At 47.3% G+C, this 22,081-nt stretch overlaps 1 protein-coding gene across 1 annotated transcript in view; it reads left to right on the top strand.

Moving 5' to 3' along the window:
- Window positions 1-2,545: 2,545 nt before the first annotated feature.
- The window catches only part of LOC309558766 (protein mono-ADP-ribosyltransferase PARP14-like), a 343,037-nt gene continuing 323,501 nt past the window's right edge, over window positions 2,546-22,081 (top strand). Inside the window, exons 1-2 of the mRNA XM_082261814.1 lie at window positions 2,546-2,748; window positions 6,013-6,143. Of these exons, the coding sequence (XP_082117940.1) occupies window positions 2,559-2,748; window positions 6,013-6,143 (321 nt within the window). The 5' untranslated portion in view covers window positions 2,546-2,558. The remainder of the gene's footprint in view (window positions 2,749-6,012; window positions 6,144-22,081) is intronic.

Raw genomic sequence — 22,081 nt, 5'->3', positions numbered from 1 at the left:
GTTCAGCAAATGGCCGAACAGGCAAATGTTGGTCGAACCATTCGCCCATCCCTGCCATTGACACTAATATAATGATCAGTGATAATACTATACACTGTCACTGAACAAATGAGACCGGCTGGGACGGGGCGATCAAAGGGTTAACTGTGTGCCTAATAGTCAGGCTGCTAGGGTTAAAGGAGAAGTACGGGGAAAGCTCATTTGTCTGTACTTCTGTGACCCGTTTTCAGTTGAAGTCACAGAGCCGGTCACGATTGAGTTGAGATCCGCCCACATGCCTGGACCTGCACCCGGCTCAGCCTTTTAGCAAGCTGCTGCCTCCTCTGTAGAGGTGCCATGTGGCCTCAGGTGATCGACCTGAGGGCCTAGAGTGCTAGTGAGGAATTGAACCTGGAGGTCCTATAAAGCTGACTGAGAGGGCAGAAACTGGAAGGATCTGATTCTGCAGTACTGTGAGTACAGATCTGTGTCAAGGGGCCTGACCTGAGGGGGGGCATTCATGCAGCTAGAAGAGTCAGTGGATGCGTGTCAGTAAAGTGGATGCTAGTGAGTGTCCTGAAGATAATGTAGATTCACCAAGTCTATTGCTGGAGAGAAAGAGCAAGGAGACTTAACCCTTTCCATACATGTGGCAGCATGGATTAAGCAGTGCAGCTGCTTCCATAAGCAACCTGGTGAGGCCAAGTGAGAGTTGTCCTTATCCATTGTGAATAGTTACACTTGGAGTATCCCACTATTCCCTTCTCCCATCCAAGTTCCAAAATAAACACTAAAAACCAAATCCCCCTGGACTGTTTATTGTGTGACGAGCCATCGGGAGTAAGGAGGGATGTGTGAAATGTCCCCCAACTGACGGTGTGCCGGTAATCAGAGGAGGCCCAACAAGTCATGATACAGCAAGCCCTACGGGGACAGGGCTACACATCTCTTTTGAATAGTTTTTTGGCCCCACTGTAATCAGTGGAGCAGCATTGGAATATTTTTGTCTGGTTGGGGTTTCCTGAGCTGAGGGTTTGATTTCTCTCACTTGCTCCTCGGAGAAGCTTCCAGAATATAGGGCAGAGAGATTCAAACAGCCAGCATGAATATTTATCTTGCTCCAGCCAATCCCTGGAAGGAGGTGTCCAGAAGGTGGCTGGAGAGCTGATAAATGTTTGAGAGACCTGAGCAGAGTGTTCTTTCCTGCCCTATTCTATTCTTTTATTTATATTCTATTCATTTCTATTCTAATCTATTCTTTTATTTTATATTCTGTTTTATTCTATCCCATTCTTTTTGAACTTTGGAACACAGCTACTGTATATAGATCTTTATATCGCTAGAGGGGTCATCAGCAGCAGGAACGAGGTCCTGATTCCTCTATAAAGATCTCTGTATCACTAGAGGGGTCACCAGAAGGAGGATGGAATGTCCTGATTCCTCTATATAGATCTTTATATCACTAGAGGGGTCACCAGCAGGAGGAAGGGGGCCCTGATTCCTCTATAAAGATCTTTATATCACTAGAGGGGTCCCCAGCAGGAGGAAGGGGGCCCTGATTCCTCTATATAGATCTTTATATCACTAGAGGGGTCACCAGCAGGAGGAAGGAGGTCCTGATTCCTCTATATAGATCTTTATATCCCTAGAGGAGTCCCCAGCAGGAGGAAGGAGGTCCCCATTCCTCTATATAGATCTTTATATCACTAGAGGGGTCCCCAGCAGGAGGAAGGAGGTCCCCAATCCTCTATATAGATCTTTATATCACTAGAGGGGTCACCAGCAGGAGGAGGGAGGTCCTGATTCCTCTATACAGATCTTTATATCACTAGAGGGGTCACCAGCAGGAGGATGGAAGGTCCTGATTCCTCTATATAGATCTTTATATCACTAGAGGGGTCACCAGCAGGAAGAAGGAGGTCCTGATTCCTCTATATAGATCTTTATATCACTAGAGGGGTCCCCAGCAGGAGGAAGGAGGTCCTGATTCCTCTATATAGATCTTTATATCACTAGAGGGGTTACCAGCAGGAGGAAGGAGGTCCTGATTCTTCTATATAGATCTTTATATCACTAGAGGGGTCACCAGCAGGAGGAAGGAGGTCCTGATTCCTCTATATAGATCTTTATATCACTAGAGGGGTCACCAGCAGGAGGATGGAAGGTCCTGATTCCTCTATATAGATCTTTATATCACTATAAGGGGTCACCAGCAGGAGGTCCTGATTCCTCTACATAGATCTTTATATCACTAGAGGGGTCCCCAGCAGGAGGATGGAAGGTTCTGATTACTCTATATAGATCTTTATATTACTAGAGGGGTCCCCAGCAGGAGGAAGGAGGTCCTGATTCTTCTATATAGACCTTTATATCACTAGAGGGAGGCTCAGTGAGTATAAGAAGCATGCTTTATATACAGTCTGATTTCACTGTTGTGGGTTTTGTACTTTAAATAGGAGGAGAAATCTCAGTGAGAGGAGAAATGAAAGAGAAAGTAAATATCTCCGAGCCGTTCCCAGCTCCACACCCAGAACACTCAGCGTACGTCACACAGACCTTCACCCCTCACTACCAGAGCAATGGGGGACCCCCAGTACCCGCACCCCGTGTCCCTCCAGTGGGGTGACGACCCCCAGAGGCTGAAGAAACTAAAGAATAAACTTCTGCTGTATTTCCAGAAGAGGAGCGAATCCAATGGAGGAGAATGTGAGATCCGAGACACCGACTGCAGCCGGGGATTCATCCTCATACACTTCAAGGAGGAGGAAGGTAGGTACTGGGGGGGGTATTATAATGGACTACAGGGAGGAGGCAGGTAAGTGCTGAGGACTGAAGGCCGGCCCTCATACATTAAAAGGAGGGGGCAGGTAAGCAGTGGCGGCTGGTGAAGTTTTAAGATGGGGGGGCGCAAGACCCCGCCCTTCCATTTAGACCCCTCCCATTTCTCAGAAGCCACACCCCTTAGGGACTCCACCCATTTTGTCCCCTGTATTTTGCTTGCGTGAACAAATTCTCCCAATATATCACATATTAAGGGGTCCATCAGTACTAGTATATCCCATAATAGGGAACAGGGGCCCTATTATGGGATATACTGTGAGAGACACCCTATTATGGGATACACTGACTGAGAGTGGCACAAACTCCACAGTACAGACCCCCCAGCACAAACCCCTCAAGAAAAAACCCCACAGTACAGACCCCCCAGCACAAACCCCTCAAGAAAAAAGCCCACAGTACAGACCCCCTAGCACAAACCCCACAGTACAGACCCCCTAGCACTAATCCCACAGTACAGACCCCCTAGCACTAATCCAACAGCACAGACCCCTTAGCACCATCCCCACAGTACAGACCCCCTAACACTAATCCCACAGTACAGACCCCCTAGCACAAACCCCACAGTACAGTCCCCCTAGCACTAACCCCATAGTACAGTCCCCCTAGCACTAACCCCATAGTACAGTCCCCCTAGCACTAACCCCACAGTACAGACCCCCTAGCACTAATCCCACAGTACAGACCCCCTAGCACTAATCCCACAGTACAGACCCCCTAGCACCATCCCCACAGTACAGACCCCCTAACACTAATCCCACAGTACAGACCCCCTAGCACAAACCCCACAGTACAGTCCCCCTAGCACTAACCCCATAGTACAGTCCCCCTAGCACTAACCCCATAGTACAGTCCCCCTAGCACTAACCCCACAGTACAGTCCCCCTAGCACTAACCCCATAGTACAGTCCCCCTAGCACTAACCCCATAGTACAGACCCCCTAGCACTAATCCCACAGTACAGACCCCCTAGCACTAATCCCACAGTACAGACCTCCTAGCACCATCCCCACAGTACAGACCCCCTAGCACAAACCCCACAGTACAGGCCCCCTATCACAAACCCCACAGTACAGACCCCCTAGCACAAACCCCACAAGCGCAAACCCCCTAGCACAAACCCCACAGTACAGACCCCCCCAGCACAAACCCCTCAAGCAAAAAGCCCACAGTACAGACCCCCTAGCACAAACCCCACAGTACAGACCCCCTAGCACAAACCCCACAGTACAGACCCCCTAGCACAAACCCCACAGTACAGACCCCCTAGCACTAATCCCACAGTACAGACCCCCTAGCACTAATCCCACAGTACAGACCCCCTAGCACTAATCCCACAGTACAGACCCCCTAGCACTAATCCCACAGTACAGACCCCCTAGCACTAATCCCTACAGTACAGGCCCCCTAGCACAAACCCCACAGTACAGACCCCCTAGCACAAACCCCACAGTACAGACCCCCTAGCACAAACCCCACAGTACAGACCCCCTAGCACTAATCCCACAGTACAGACCCCCTAGCACTAATCCCACAGTACAGACCCCCTAGCACTAATCCCACAGTACAGACCCCCTAGCACTAATCCCACAGTACAGACCCCCTAGCACTAATCCCACAGTACAGACCCCCTAGCACTAACCCCACAGTACAGACCCCCTAGCACTAATCCCACAGTACAGACCCCCTAGCACAAACCCCACAGTACAGACCCCCTAGCACTAATCCCACAGTACAGACCCCCTAGCACTAATCCCACAGTACAGACCCCCTAGCACTAATCCCACAGTACAGACCCCCTAGCACTAATCCCACAGTACAGACCCCCTAGCACTAATCCCACAGTACAGACCCCCCCCCCCCCCCAGCACAAACCCCACAGTACAGGCCCCCTAGCACAAACCCCACAGTACAGACCCCCTAGCACTAATCCCACAGTACAGACCCCCTAGCACTAATCCCACAGTACAGACCCCCTAGCACTAACCCCACAGTACAGACCCCCTAGCACTAATTCCACAGTACAGACCCCCTAGCACTAATCCCTACAGTACAGGCCCCCTAGCACAAACCCCACAGTACAGACCCCCTAGCACTAATCCCACAGTACAGACCCCCTAGCACTAATCCCACAGTACAGACCCCCTAGCACTAATCCCACAGTACAGACCCCCCTAGCACTAACCCCACAGTACAGACCCCCTAGCACTAATCCCACAGTACAGACCCCCTAGCACTAATCCCACAGTACAGACCCCCTAGCACTAATCCCACCGTACAGACCCCCTAGCACAAACCCCACAGTACAGACCCCCTAGCACTAATCCCACAGTACAGGCCCCCTAGCACTAATCCCACAGTACAGACCCCCTAGCACTAATCCCACAGTACAGGCCCCCTAGCACTAATCCCACAGTACAGACCCCCTAGCACAAACCCCACAGTACAGGCCCCCTAGCACTAATCCCACAGTACAGACCCCCTAGCACTAATCCCACAGTACAGACCCCGTAGCACTAACCCCACAGTACAGACCCCCTAGCACTAACCCCATAGTACAGACCCCCTAGCACTAATCCCACAGTACAGGCCCATTTGATCATTTCCAATCAATTCCTGTTCCAGTGATAGACGTAACATTTTACCTTTCCAATCACTTCCTTTTCCTGTGATAAATATAACATTTTAATTTTAAATAACTTCCTGTTCCAGTAAAAAGTGTAAAATGTTAATTTCCAATCCCTCCCTATTTCAGTGATAAATTAAACATTTTAATTTCTCATCACTTCCTGTTCCAGTGGTAATTTCCAATCACTTCCTTTTCTGGTGATAAATGTAACATGTTGATTTGTTATCACTTCCTGTCTGGGTGATAATGGTGATGGGGGTCAGTAGTGATGGATTCTCTCTGTATTATTCTCCATCCAACTGCAAAGAAAAGTTTGGGCTTTACATACATGTTATCAGTGATGTCATAAAGGATACAATTTTCAATATTTAATGATGTAAGTGGAGCAGTGACACCATGCGGATGTGTGGTCCTATGGGGTGGTATGGTTATCCTAATCTGGGGGTGGTACAGTTATCCTAATCTGGGGGTGGTACACCTGACAGGCAGCCCTATAGATATAGGTGGTCATGTGACCGGTGACATTCCCATAGAAAATCCTTATCATGGTTATCCTTGTCTTCCAGCGCGGGATCGAGTCCTCCAGAAAGGGAGCCATCTGCTGAAACTGTCCAATGGGGAAGAAGTACATCTGACCGTCTCACTGCCAAACACTGAGAGTCCGGACACAGCGGGGAATACATCGGGATTGGTCACTGTAAGTAAATCCCCCAGAAAAGAGCTCCATATTGGGGTGATAGAATTTTAGGTCAAGTTATGATAAAACAAATTTGCCTTGAAATCTGCAATCACCTGAAGGGGCCCCTAGACACGGGGCCACAGTCACCCCATTCCAATATTTCCACCAATATTCCCATGTGTGTGTCTGCAGAGACCGTCACCTCCGCTCTTGGGGGGGATGATTGATCAGATAGATAAACCTGTCCAATCAGTATTGATCCCCTGTGATCAGCGGCACTGGAAGACTCTACTAAAGGGGAACTCTGGGAAATGTAAACTCCAAATACATTCTGTGGTGAATGTAATGTATACAGTATCTCACAAAAGTAAGTACACCCCTCACATTTTTGTAAATATTGTATTCTATCTTTTCATGTGACAACACTGAAGAAATGAGACTTTGCTACAATGTAAAGTAGTGAGTGTACAGCTTGTATAACAGTGTAAATTTACTGTCCCCTCAAAATAACTCAACACACAGCCATTAATGTCTAAACCGCTGGCAACAAAAGTCAGTACACCCCTAAGTGACAACACACAGCCATTAATGTGTAAACCGCTGGCACCAAAAGTGAGTACAATGAATGAATGCTTTTACACTGGGGCGGTGCGCTGCCAGGGAGGTGAAAAAAAATCCTGCAAGCAGCATCTTTGGAGCATCTTTGGAGCGTTAAGTCTCAGTTCACACCAATGCGTTTTTTCATGCTTTTTGCAGAAACACGGGAGATTATTTTTACCATTGGTTCCTATGGAACACGTTCACATCCATGCGTTTCTGTGCCTCTGCGTTTTTGGAAAGGGTCAGTTTTTTAAATGCAAAATGGTGCTTTTTTTGTTTTAATAGACTTCAATGGAGAAGTAGCAGAAAAGCATATTGTGCGTTTTTAGGCTCGATTTACACCTTTGCATGTTGCTTTTGAGCATTTTTGCAGTGCTTTCCATTTTTTTTTGCGTTTTTTTTTATAGGAGGGAAAATTTGTTGTGCAGATTTAAAAGCGCAAATCGTGGCAAAAACACGATAAAAACGCAGTAAAAACGCACTATATACTTTTCTGCAGCATTTCCATTAAAGTCTATTAACCACTTTACCTCTGGCCACTGTGCCTCTACTGCGGCACAGTGGCTCGTTCCCGTCCAGCGACGTAGACCTACGTCGCTGGACTCCTCCCCCTGTAGGCAGCGCTCGCGCGCCCGCTGTTTTCAGTCGGGTCAGGGGAGGAGCGGCGGTGATCGCCGCCGCTCTTCCCCGATCGTCGGGGAATCTAGTTTGGAGATCCGCCTGCCTGTGTAAACAGAGCAGGCGGATCTCCTAAGTGACAGGCAGGGTCAGATTGCAGGATTCAGCATAGCTGAACCCTGGATCTGTCCTTGTGTCACTCAGTCACCTCCCCCCCCCCACACGTTAGTAAGCACCAGGCATACAATAACCCCTCCCTCTCCAATAAAGTTAACCCCTTCCCTGCCAGTGTCATTATTACAGTAACAGTGCATATATATAGCACTGATTACTGCAGTAATGTCACTGGTACCCCCAAAAGTGTCAAAAATGTCAGTCAAGGGTCTGATCTGTCCGCCGCAATGTCGCAGTCCCGCAAAAAAAATCGCAGATCGCCGCCATTACTCGTTAAAAAAAAAAACACCAAAAATGACAGAAATCTTTCCCTTAGTTAGTAAATGCAATAACTTTTGCGCAAACCAATCAAAATAAGCTTATTGCAATTTTTTTTACCAAACATAGGTAGCAGAAAACAAATTGGCCAAAAATTTAAAAAAAATTTGATTTTTACATATTTTTTGGGAGGAATTTCATATAAAAAAATGTTAAAAATATTGTTATTTTTTTCAAAATAAACGCTCTTTTTTTGTTTATAGCGCAAAAAGTAAAAATCGCACAGGTGATCAAATACCACCAAAAGAAAGCTCTGTTTGTGGGGAAAAAAAGGCCGTCAATTTCATTTTGGTACGGCGTCGCATGACCGCGCAATTGTCAGTTAAATTTGCACAGTGCCAAATCGTAAAAAGTGGCCCAGACGTAAGACAGCAAAATCCTCCGGTGGTAAAGTGGTTAATAGGTTAATATCTAAACTGCTGGCAACAAAAGTGAGTACACCCCATTAAAATGAATGAATGCTTTTACACTGGGGCGGTGCGCTGGCAGGGAGGTGAAAAAAATCCTGCAAGCAGCATCTTTGGAGTGTTAAGTCTCGGTTCACACCAATGCGTTTTTTCATGCTTTTTGCAGAAACACGGGAGATTATTTTTACCATTGGTTCCTATGGAACACGTGCACATCCATGCGTTTCTGTGCCTCTGCGTTTTTGGAAAGGGTCAGTTTTTTAAATGCAAAATGGTGCTTTTTTTGTTTTAATAGACTTCAATGGAGAAGTAGCAGAAAAGCATATTGTGCGTTTTTAGGTTCGATTTACACCTTTGCATGTTGCTTTTGAGTGTTTTTGCAGTGCTTTCCATTTTTTTTTACTGCAATTTTGCGTTTTTTATGCTTTTTTTATAGGAGGGAAAATTTGTTGTGCAGATTTAAAAAAATGCAAATCGTGGCAAAAACTTGATTAAAACGCAGTAAAAACGCACTATATACTTTTCTGCAGCATTTCCATTAAAGTCTATTAAACCAGAAAAGGAAAAAAAAAAAGCAGTGTTTTGCGTTTAAAAAAGTCCCTGACCCATTCCAAAAATGCAGCGGCACAAAAATGCATTGATCTGAACGCGCTCCATAGGTAAACATGTTAAGAAAATATGCTACATTTCTGCAAAAAGCATGAAAAAACGCATTGATGTGAATGGAGCCTGAGCGCATATTTGGTGCATTTGTGATGCATTTTTGACACGTTTTGCGTTCTTTACCAACGTAAGGATCAAAGCCCATTTCTGACATTTGTTGTTTACAAGTTAAAATCAATATTTTTTGCTAGAAAATAACTTAGAATCTCCCATAATATTATATATATATATATTTTTTTTTAGCAGAGATCCTAGAGAATAATATGGAGATCATTGAAATACTTTATGTCACACCGTATTTGCACAGTGGTCTTACAAACAAAATTGTTTTGGAAAAAATATAATTTTTTAAAATAAAAAATAAGAAAACTGTAAAGTTAGCCTAATAATGCATAATGTGAAATATAAAGTTACGCTGAGTAAATAGATATCCCATATGTCATGCGTCAAAATTGCGCACGCTCGTGGAATGGCGTCAAACTACAGTACTTAAAAATCTCAATAGGCGATGCTTTAAAATTTTTTACAAGTTACCAGTTTAGAGTTACAGAGGAGGTCGGGGGATGGAATTATTGCTCTCTCTCTAACGATCGCGGCAATACCTCACATATATGTGGGCGGGACTTGTGTATGCGCTTTACACTTTTTAACCTTTATTTTTCTTATTTATTTTCCTTTTTATTTTTACACTGTCCCTTTTAAAAACATTTTTATGATCACCTCTATTCCTATTACAAGGAATGTAAACATCCATTGTAATAGAAATAGGCAGGACAGGTCCTCTTTATTGTGAGATCTGAGGGTCAAAAAGACCTCACACCTCACATCTACATTTAAAAGTAAAAAAAAAAATGTAATTTTAATTTACCCATTAAAAAGAATTTGCCCTTTAAGGCCGTTGGATGGAAATGAGGTTTGACGTCATTTTGGTCCTCCAAGGGCATAGAGATGAGAGTGGGGGCCATCTTGCGCTCACTCGACTTTCTGCCCAACTGTGCATCCGATCCGATAGTTTTCGCAGCTACCGACGGCTCGGGTAAGCGAGGAAAATGACCGGGAAGTGGCAGGAGGGGGGGGGGGCGGGGGGGGGCGATTCACCTCTCCCGTCACCCATAAAAGTGATTCCGCGGTGAATCTGGGGACATCCTAAAACATTTGATGTAAAAATGGCTTAATGTAGCTTAATGTGTAATAAAGTACCTAAACCTCAATCAATTGTCCTGAAACTTTGCACTGACCACCTTTCCTATTCTGCCCTGGAAGCTTTATGAGTTTTGGTCTCCCACAAGGAAAACTGGGGACATTAAGCTCTATTTTTTGGGGAGCTTAATGTACAAAAGAGCTGAGATGTGAACCAATTTCCCCCACACTTCACACAATAGAAGAGTCTATCTATTCCAACATATTCAGAAAATTTCAGATCATTTAGTAAATCACAGCAAAAGTTATTCAGATTATATTTTTATTATTAATTAAACAGGGAGGGAGAGAGAGGGAGGGGGAGAGAGAGGGGGGATAGAGAGAGGGGGAGAGAGAGAGAGAGAGAGAGAGAGGGGGGGGGAGGGGTGAGGGGGGGAGAGAGAGATGAGGGTGAGAGGGAGAGAGAGAGAGAGAGAGAGAGAGAGAGAGAGAGAGAGAGAGAGAGGGGGAGGGACAGGGGGAGAGAGAGAGATGAGGGTGAGAGGGAGAGGGAGAGAGAGAGGGAGAGAGAGAGGGGGGGAGAGAGAGGGGGAGGGAGAGGGGGAAGAGAGAGGGGGAGGGAGAGAGAGGGGGAGATGGAGAGAGAGTGGGGAGAGATAGATGGGGAGAGGGAGTGAGAGAGAGGGCAGGAGAAAGAGAGAGTGGGAGAGGGAGAAAGAGGGCAGGAAAGAGAGAGAGAGGGGGGATAGAGATGGAGGGAGAGAGCGAGCAAAAGAAGGGGAGAGAGAGGGGAAGAAAAGGGGGAGAAAGAGAGAGAGAGAGAGAGAGAGTGGTGAGAGAGAGAGAGAGAGAGGGGGGGAGAGAGAGAGAGGGAGAGGGGGAGAGAGAGAGATTGGATGGGAGAGGGAGAAAGAGAGGGGAGAGAGGGACAGAGAGAGAGGGGGAGAGAGAGAGAGGAGGAGGGAGAGGGGGGGAGATGGAGAGGGAGTGAGAGAGAGGGCAGGAGAAAGAGAGGGTGGGAGAGGGATAAAGATGGGGGGGATAGGGCAGGAGAGAGAGAGGGTGGAAAAGAAAGGGGGAAAGAGGTGGAGAGGGGGGAGAGAAAGATGGGGGGAGGAGAGAGAGAGGGTGAGAGAAGGAGAGAGGGGGAAGAGGCAGAGAGAGAGAGGGGGAGAGTGGGGGAGATAGATGGGGAGAGGGAGACATAGAGAGGGAGAGGGGGAAGAGATAGATGGGGAGAAGGAGAGAGAGAGAGAGTCGTGAGAGAGAGAGGGGGGGAGGGAGAGAGAGAGAGGGGGGATAGAGATGGAGGGGGGGAGCAAGCAAAAGAAGGGGAGAGAGGGAGAGAGAGAGAGAGAGAGAGAGGGGGGTGGGAGAGAGAGGGGAGAGAGAGAGAGGGTGGGAGAGAGAGAAAGAGAGGGGAGAGATGGACAGAGAGAAAGAGAGGGGGAGAGAGAGAGAGGGAGGAGGGAGAGGGGGAGATAGAGAGAGTGGGGAGAGATAGATGGGGAGAGGGAGTGAGAAAGAGGGCAGGAGAAAGAGAGGGTGGGAGAGGGAGAAAGAGGGGGGGGAGAGAGAGAGAGGGCAGGAGAGAGAGAGAGGGTGGGAAAGGAAGAAAGAAAGGGGGGAGAGAGAGAGAGGGGTGGAGAGAAAGATGGGGGAGAGAGAGGGTGAGAGAAGGAGAAAGAGAGGGGGGAGGGGAGAGAGAGGGGGGAGGGGGGAGAGTGGGGGAGATAGATGGGGAGAGGGAGAGAGAGATGGGGGAGAGGGGGAGAGATAGATGGGGAGAAGGAGAGAGAGAGAGGGGGAGAGCTAGAGAGAGGGGGAGAGGGAGAGAGATGGGGAGAGATAGATGGGGAGAAGGAGAGAGAGAGGGGGGGAGAGGGAGAGAGGGGGGAGAGGGATAGAGGGAGAGAGAGGGGAGAGGGAGAGAGAGTGGGGAGAGGGAGAGAGAGTGGGGGAGAGCTCTCATCACAAGAAGAAGTCCAGCAAAGCGATCACTAAAGCCTCTCAGCCTTTGCATACTCTCAGTTGTTAGTGAGAGCAGAGAAGAACTGTTGGTGGAGAAGAACTGTTGGTGGGGAAGGGCTGTTGTGGGGAAGGGCTGTTGGTGGGGAAGGGCTGTTGGTGGAGAAGGGCTGTTGGTGGGAAAGGGCTGTTGGTGGGGAAGGACTGTTGGTGGAGAAGGGCTGTTGGTGGGAAAGGGCTGTTGGTGGGGAAGGACTGTTGGTGGAGAAGGGCTGTTGGTGGGGAAAGGCTGTTGGTGGAGAAGGGCTGTTGATGGAGAAGGGCTGTTGGTGGAGAAGGGCTGTTGGTGGGGAAGGACTGTTGGTGGAGAAGGGCTGTTGGTGGGGAAGGACTGTTGGTGGAGAAGGGCTGTTGGTGGGGAAGGACTGTTGGTGGGGAAGGACTGTTGGTGGAGAAGGGCTGTTGGTGGAGAAGAACTGTTGGTGGGGAAGGGCTGTTTGTGGGGAAGGGCTGTTGGTGGGGAAGGGCTGTTGGTGGAGAAGAACTGTTGGTGGGGAAGGACTGTTGGTGTAGAAGGGCTGTTGGTGTAGAAGGGCTGTTGGTGGGGAAGGACTGTTGGTGGGGAAGGGCTGTTGGTGGAGAAGGGCTGTTGGTGGGTAAAGGCTGTTGGTGGGGAAGGGCTGTTGGTGGGGAAGGGCTGTTGGTGGGGAAGGACTGTTGGTGGGGAAGGACTTTGATGGAGAAGGGCTGTTGGTGGGGGGAGCAGAGGAGGCAGAATTTTCATGGAGAATATTGCAGGTCTGTCAGCGTAGGATGTTCAGCTGCCTCCTCCAGCTGCTCATTCTGCTCAGGTTGTCTCCCCCCCATCTCTGGTTACACTCTCTTGTTCCTCCAGCACAGAATGCCATCCTCTGTCTGTCTCTTCCTGGCTCCCATACTCCCTCGCAGCTCTCAGACTCTTTCGTAGTCACTGTGGGCGGGGTGGAAGATGGAGGAGATGGAGCAGCTCAGTAGAAAAAAGTTGGAGCCTCCTGGCGGTGAATTCTGGGGCTAGGCAGTCCTACCAACCAGAGATTTGACTGGGGGACTTTGGGCAGCGGCTACCAGAACCAGAAAACTGCACATTTCAGCCGCCCCCTCCCTCTGGGACTCCACTGTCCAACGAAAGACTCCGAGCACATGTGCTCCTGGCTTTTATACAGTATCCCAGCATGCACTGAGGTGACCTGCCCCCTGCCAATCATCATGCTGTATCAAAAGCCTATGCACCCATTTGTCAGGTTTCCTCCCACTGTCCAACATTCCTCCCTATTGGACCAGTGTGAAACACTCCTCTAGACTGAATGAATTGCATAATGAGCACAATGAGCAGACCTCACTAACAGATCCTGTTCTCCGGTATTCAGAGAATAATATAGATTTACCTGCTGCTCCTCTGATAGGCAGACAGAGTTCAAAACTACTCTCTCACTAACACCTACCTAGGAGGGTGCTACACTCACCCCCTGCCAAACCGAGCCATGTCCTCACTAGCACCAACCTAGGAGGGTGCTACACTCACCCCCTGTCAAACCGAGCCATGTCCTCACTAGCACCAACCTAGGAGGGTGCTTTACTCACCCCCCACCAAACCGAGCCATGTCCTCACTAGCACCAACCTAGGAGGGTGCTACAGATGATACAGCAAACAGAGGATTCCAAGCCAGCAGTGATGCGGCCCCAAATCGCAGGCAGCACCGGTTACAGCCTTTCAGAGCAATCCAGGGGGGCTTTCATTCCTAGGACACCGCCTCCATGGGCAGTACAGCCCGGCAGTCTGTGAATCCTGGTCTGCCCATTGCAGCAAGCAGCAATGGAAATACATCCCTGCTTGCTGGAGAACAAAACTACAGATGGGGCGTACCAAGACTGGTGGCTGGGGGTGTGACGGGAGCACTTCCCCAGCACACACCACAAGCCAAGAAACCACCAGTGATTGGCTGGTAAGCCACGCATACACACTTATAATATTCCCCCATTGGCTGTCCCACACTACGAGTACTACACAAAAGGTGGTAGGGGCCAACACAAGCTTAATGTCACTCACTTCCATGAAAATCTATGGAACATCTAGGATAGGTTTGGGGAAGCTGAAAACTTGGGTTTTGCAAAGTTTAAAGGCAATTGATTGAGGTTTACATCATTATGGCACAAGATTTGACAAACAATAGTTACATCTGAATAACTTTTGGTATGATTTATCAAAGGACCCGCCTTGAAAAGTGTGAAGTTTGGGGGAAATTGGATAACATCCAAGTTCTTTTTTGTACGTTAAGCCACAGTAAGCTTTGTCTTGTAGGGGACCAAAATCCATGAAATTTCTAGGACAGGTTTGGAAAGTTGAGAAATTAGGTTATGCAAAGTTGCAAGACAATTGATTGAGGTTTAGGCACATTATAGTACGTTAAGCTCTTCACATTAAATGTTTTAGGATTGCAAAATAATCGTTTTATGTGATTAACTTTTGGTGTGATTTACCTAATTTCAGAATATGTTGGCATAGATAGCCTTTCTATTGTGTGAATTTTGGGGGAAATTGGTTAACTTCTAAGCTCTTTATTTTGTACAATAAGCCATGTTAAGCCCCCAAAAAAGCCCAAAAAAGGACCTTTGAGAACGTCATCTGTGACGAAACGACATTAGGTCACGGCATGCTGACGTCACTTCCTACAGTGTCCGACGAGTGCGGATGCGCGGGGCTGTCCGGCCGGCGGCTATACGAGCTATTTACATTTGTTACATGTGAGTGTAATACTTTTAAATCTATTAAACTTATTGTGGTTTTACACTGTGGCGGTTTTTATGTTTTACTCTTTCGGGACCGACCATTATTGAGTTCCAAGGGATCGTTATCACTCTCTGTGTCTACCCATTGGATTTGATCTGCCTCATTGTTCCTGTGGGGATTTGAAGGTTCAACCATCCAGGATATCCTGACACCTGCTAGTTATTCGCTTCTGGTAAGAGGCTTGGAGGTCTTGGTGTGCCGGATCTTTTGGGTGGATTTATTTAACCTAGACTGTCTTGCACTCAGTCTGGTAAGGGACTGATCGCTCTGCGGTGGATTACATCTGGTGCTTTCCTCCTCTGGTGAAGAGCTCCCCTTAATACACCTGTTTTTGGCTCTTTCATGAATTGCCTTAATATATTTGTTTCTGGTAAGCGGTATTAAGCTGGTGGTGGATCTATTCACTTCTGCTTTCACTATATCCATACAATATAAACACATCACTGGTGTTTTATTTAACAACAGTATTTCTATTTATTTGTGGATTTTATGCTATGGCGTTTCTTTATGTTTTACAATTTCACATATCCAATATCTGGAGATTCATTTAAAGACTAAACTACCACGCCATCAAGTTTGCGGATCTGGATTTTGGGCCTTAATCTTTCTGAGTTTCGGTAAGCAATTTACCTAGAGGGACTTTGGACTGACAACACATTTCCAATCACAGCACTCAAAGTGTGGAATATTGGACTCACTTTATTTGGACTTTATTAGTTCCATTTCACTTAGTGCAATTTTTGTATAACAGAAGTATTGCAATTGAAAAAGTTGCCCTAAACATTTTTTTTTATTTTTACAGCAAAAAAATGTATTTTTTTTTATCATAAATCAGCCAGAACTGACAGCAGCCGGTAAATACATTGTCTAATACATATAGGGTCCATTCACACATCTGTAAAATGGGTCCGCATCCATTCCACAATTTGGCGGAACCTTTACAGACCCATTGATTTTCAATTCCAGTCTGAAAAATTAGGCATTCACAGTATACAGAATTAAGTGTCGGCCATTCCAGGCCCCAAAAATTAGCCCACATGGGTTTATCTGACAGCTAAAGGCCCGTACACACGTAGCGATTGTCGGCCGTAAATATTCGGCCACCGTCCGATCGGCCGATTGTCGACTTGTTAGTACGATGCTTCCGACAACCGACTGCGACTTTTCGGCCGAACAGAATCTGGTGTGCAGCCTTTAAAATTTTTGTTGGCCAACACCAGAACGGCCGATTGTTCCTCAGTCAGTACAGAATTCGGCCGACAAACAGCAGATGAGCTAGACTGGGCATGCTCAGAGAAGAAAAAGCACACGGAAAGTTAACCATCACATGACATCACTTCTGCAGTCGGCTGTTGTTGGCTGACAAAATTCGTGTGCAGTCTTTAGCACTTTTCAACCGACAGGACAGCACCGGACAAAAGACGGCCGATCGTTCGGCCGACAATCAGTGCGTGTGTACGGGGCTTAAGAATGTTGTATTCTGTGGCTGAAGGTACATTAGGAATTCACAGGATACAGAAGTAAGTGTCGGCCTGTATAGGCCCCACAAATTAGCCCACATAAAGGGGCACTCTGACGGGGACCCACTGGATATAAAGGGGCACTCTGACAGTGACACACTGTCAGCCTATGTCCCCCCTCATCCAGCCTGTGTCCCCCCTCATCCAGTCTGTATTCCCCCGTCATTCAGCCCATGTCACTGCTGTCATGTCACTGTGTCCCCCGCCTTCATTCAGCCTGTGTCAGGTCCCCATCAGAGTCCTCCTTTACATCCAGTGTGTCCCTGTCAGAGTCCCTCCTTTACATCCGTGTCCCCATCAGAGTACTTCTTTACATCCAGTGTGTCCCCGTCAGAGTGCCCCTTTACATCCAGTGTGTCCCCATCAGAGTTCCCCTTTATTATTCCAGTCAGAGTGCCCCTTTATTATTCCCGTCAGAGTTCCCCTTTAATATTGTGGTCAGAGTTCCCCTTTATTATTCCAGTCAGAGTGCCCCTTTATTATTCCCGTCAGAGTTCCCCTTTAATATTGTGGTCAGAGTTCCCCTTTAATATTGCGGTCAGAGTTCCCCTTTAATACTGCGGTCAGAGTGCCCCTTTAATATTGCGGTCAGAGTGCCCCTTTAATATTGCGGTCAGAGTCCCCTTTATTATTCCCGTCAGAGCTGCAGCAACGCTCAGTCACCACACAATGCTGCACAGTGCACAATAATACTACTAATCCACTATAATATGCTTTCTACAAAGTATATTATACTGTGGATTAAACCCCTCCCCCCCCCCTTTTTAGTGCACTGCACAGCAATACCAAAAAATTTGCAGCCCTTTAAATGACTTTTGTGGACATTAAGGCTGCATTCACATGTCAGCTTATAATCGCGGGCAGAACCGCCGCGGTTCCGCCCGCGATTCGGAGATTTATTGCAAATCGCGGGACGCCTAGCGTTGCCCGTTGATTTGCAATAGCCCCCCAAACGCCGAGCGATGTTGCCGCGATTTACGCCCGCCGAATCGCGGCAACATCGCGCAAACAAAATCGCGGGACGCAATACGCTCCAAAAAAGTACAAGAGCTTCTTTGGAGCGTATTGCGTCCCGCGATTTTGTTTGCGCGATGTTGCCGCGATTCGGCGGGCGTAAATCGCGGCAACATCGCTCGGCGTTTGGGGGGCTATTGCAAATCAACGGGCAACGCTAGGCGTCCCGCGATTTGCAATAAATCTCCGAATCGCGGGCGGAACCGCGGCTGTTCTGCCCGCGATTATAAGCTGACATGTGAATGCAGCCTAACAGAGCGATTTGTGTCACTGCTGACGATCTCTAACTGCCCCTACAGCACAGACTGAATACCTGACCCTATCCTGAAAAGATACTAATAGACCTATACCGAAATACCAGCCATGAAAAGGACTTTTGTGGATCTTCACAGCGCTATTTGTGTCTAGCAAACTCTCCCTGATGAGCACAGCAGACCTCTCCCTACACTGGCAGAAAGCGGAATGTGAAATGGCCGCCAGGTCAGGTCTATTTATAGGGTAGGGGGACTGTCCATGTGCTGGAATGTTTCAATTGGCTGTCCCGTTCCACCTGACGGCTGTGTCACGGGTCAAAGTTCTTCTGAATGAAAAAGAAAATGGCGGCACGGACATATTCGCGAACATCGGCAAAAGTCCAACTTTTTGTGAATTTGCGAACAAGCAAAATTCGCAGCGAACCGACCGCCGGGCGAAGCGCAAGGCCATCTCTACTTAGCAACAGATGACTCATCAGCTGTCAGCAGGCTTCCCTGTTGACAGCTGAATGTAAATAAAACCACTGCCGGCAATAAAAATTGAGACAGAGTTCAAACCCCCCCCCCCCCTAATCTATACCAGGCTCTTTCCAGTGTGGTACTAATATACCGGGCCCTTGGGTATGGTATTGATTTTAAGGGGAACCCAAACCAAAATGTAAAAGAAAATGGCATGGGGGTCCCCCCAAAATCCATACCAGACTCTTATCTGAGCATGCCAGGAAAGGGGTGTGAGCACCCCCTCAACATGGGGGGGGGGGTGTCCTTTGTGGTACTCCCCTCAAAGCACCTTGCCCCTATGTTCATGAGGACTAGGGTCTCTTCCCCACAACCCTGGCTTGATGGTTGTGGGGGGGGGGGGGGGGGGTGAGTTATCTTATTAGACTCTGGAAGCCCCCAGATCCTGCCCCCCCCTCATGTGAATAAGTATGGGGTACATTGCACCCTTACTCATTCATCGAAAATGTGTGAAAAAGTAAATAAAAACAAACACGCAGTTTTTGACATTTCCTTTAAAAGTTGAATTATAAAAACAAAAACAATGCCCCCCCAGTGTAGATCCATCGTCAATCAGGATAAGCATGGCTGCCGCCCTGGAAAAATAAAGCCAAAGGTCTGCACCTGATGAAGGCTCCCTCTGAATGACCGCTCCGCCCCATCCCCTTGTGACGTCACCGACCAAAGCATGCTGGGTCAATGAGGTCACAAGGGGGTGGGGCCACACATTGACATCACAGGGTGGCCCCGCCCCTTAAATTATTTAGCGGGGGAGGTGGCATTGTTCGGGAGCCTCTGTCGGGTGCAGACCTTTTTCTTTTTTTCCTGTCAGCGGCCAGCGCTCATCGCGATTGATGATGGATCTACACCGGGGGACATTGTTTTTTTTAACCACTTGCCGACCAGCCGCCGTATTTTTACGTCGGCAGGTCGGCTCTGTCCCTTGAAATTATGTACTTTTACATCGCTTTGTGAGACAGCTAGTGGGGGCGCACACGCCGATTGGCCACAGGGAGAGCTAATCAGCGGGTCGTGTCCGCCGGGCACCCGGGATCGCTCCCCATGGAGACAGAACGGTGGTCTGCTGAAGTAAACACGGCAGACCGCTGTTTTGTCAGCAATGAACACAGCGATCCTCTTATTTAGGAACACAGATCTCTGTGTTCATCCTGTAAGTCCATCCCCCCACACAGTTAGGAAGCACCCCCTAGGCTCACATTTAACCCTTTGATCGCCCCTGGTGTTAACTCCTTCCCTGCCAGTGTCATTAGTACAGTGACATTCCATATTTATAGCACTGATTACTGCAGTAATGTCACTGGTCTCCCCAAAACTGTCAAAAATGTCAGTTAGGGGTCCGATCTGTCCGCCGCAATGTCGCAGTCCTGCTAAAAATCGCAGATCACCGCCATTACTAGTAAAAAAAAAATAATAAAAGTGACATAAATTCCCTAGCTTTTTAGACGCGATAACTTTTGCGCAAATCAATCAAAATACGCTTATTGGGATTTTTTTACCAAAAATATGTAGCAGAAAACAAATTGGCCTAAAATGATGAAAAAATTTGATATTTACATTTTTTTTTGGGAATGTTATATAGCAGAATGTGAAAAATATTGTTTTTTTTTCAGAATTGTCGCTCTTTTTTTGTTTATAGCGCAAAAAATTAAAATCGCACAGGTGATCAAATACCACCAAAAGAAATCTCTGTTTGTGGGAAAAAAAGGACATCAATTTTATTTAGGTACAGCGTCGCACGACCGCGCAATTGTCAGTTAAAGTAACGCAGTGCCGAATCGCAAAAAATAGCCTGGTCATTAAGAGGGAAAATCCTTCCGGAGCTGAAGAGGTTAACCGCTTACTACCCGCCCACCGTCAAATGACGGCGGAGCGGTGTACCTATTATCCTGGGACGCCGTCATATGACGGCGCACCAGAACAGCCTCTCTCGCACGCCCCCGGGGGCGCTAGGACACGGCGCGATCCCGATCTCGGTAATCAAAGTCATAATATCTCGGTTTGATCTCGGTAATAAAGTCAATGACATGACTCTTTACCCATGTGATCGGCTGTGTCCAATTACAGCCGGTCACATGTAAATGAGGAAGTGCCGTTATTCGGCTCTCCTCGGCTCACACTGTCAGAGTGTGAGGCGAGGAGAGCCGATCAGCGGCTCCTCCTCATAGGGGATACAGGGAAATGTAATCAGGGCACTGATCACCAGTGCCCTGATTACACAAGTGTGAAATAAAGTGCCATAACTGCCCACCATCAGTGCCCACAGTGCCCGCCATCAGTGCCCACCATCAGTGCCCCTCAGTGTCTGCTCATCTAGGCACTGATGGGCACTGACTGGCAGCACTATGGTCACTGAGTGTGGGCACTGATGTGGCTGCCCATCAGTGTCCATCAGTGCCGCTCATCAGTGCCACCCATCAGTGTCCATCAGTACCGCCTGTCAGTGTCCATCAGTGCCGCCCATAAGTGCCGCCTCTCAGTGCCCATCAGTGCCTCCTCTCAATGCCCATCAGCGCCACCTATCAGTGCTCATCAGTGCCGCCTATCGGTGCTTATCAGTGCCGCCTACCAGTGCCACCTATCAGTGCTCATCAGTGCGGCATATTAGTACCTCCTCATCAGTGCCACCTCATCAGTGCCCATCAGTGCAGCCTATCAGTGCCCATCAGTGCTGCCTCATCAGTGCACATCAGTGAAGGAGAAAAATTATTTATTTTCAAAATTTACTCAGAGAAAATAAGAAAAACTTAATTTTTTTTCAAAATTTTCTGAATTTTTTCTTATTTTTTTGTAAGAAATAAAAAATCCAGAGTTGATTAAATACCACCAAAATAAAACTCTATTTGTGTGAAAAAAATGATAAAAATTTCATATGGGTACAGTGTAGCATGACCGCGCAATTGTCATTCAAAGTGTGAGAGCGCTGAAAGCTGAAAATTGGCCTGGGCAGGAAGGGGGTAAAAGTGCACTGTAGGCAAGTGGTTAATAAGGGACTTGTCAAAAACTTTGTGTGCATTTTTATTTCCTTTTTCACACTTTTTTGGTGAATGTTTAACAGTACACCGTACCTCATACTCATTTACATAGGGGGGGGCCAGAACATGGGGGTCAGATTCTGATTAGTCACCCCCCCCCCCCGCCCCCTCAACCACCAGGCCAGGGTTGTGTGGAAGAGGCCCTTGTCCTCATCAACATGGGGACAAGGTGCTTTGGAGGGGATCCTCCTTACCCCAAAGCAACCCCCCCATGTTGAGAGCATGTAGCCTAGTATTTTTCAGGAGGGGGGGGCAGTGCCATCTTAAGAGCCTTATAGGCCCCTGGGCAATGCAGTGCACTGGGGCCCCCTGCCTACACAATCACCCACGAGAATAAAAATGCAAGTTATCGATAAGGCGATATTTATTTTTATTGGTATATACCTTACTATATACATATTACAGGGACCAATATATACTACAAGAGAGTACAACTACCTGGAGTATATACCTTACTATATACACATTACAGGGAACACTATATAATACAAGAGAGTACAACTACTACCTGGAGGATATATACCTTACTATATACATATTACAGGGAACACTATATACTACAAGAGAGTACAACTACCTGGAGTATATACCTTACTATATAAATATTACAGGGACCAATATATACTACAAGAGACAACTACCTGGAGTATATACCTTACTATATAAATATTACAGGGAACACTATATACTACAAGAGTCTCTTGTAGTATATAGGATTCCCTGTAATATGTATATAGTAAGGTATATACTCCAGGTAGTTGTCTCTTGTAGTATATATTGGTCCCTGTAATATGTATATAGTAAGGTATATATTCCAGGTAGTAGTTGTACTCTCTTGTATTATATAGTGTTCCCTGTAATGTGTATATAGACTATATACACATTACAGGAAACACTATATA

The sequence above is a fragment of the Pelophylax lessonae genome (genome assembly GCF_965119305.1).
Source record: "Pelophylax lessonae genome assembly, chromosome: 6".
Classification (NCBI taxonomy): Eukaryota; Metazoa; Chordata; class Amphibia; order Anura; family Ranidae; genus Pelophylax; species Pelophylax lessonae.
The sequence above is the reverse complement of the archived record's forward strand: the minus strand, read 5'-3'. Positions and strand labels throughout refer to the sequence as shown.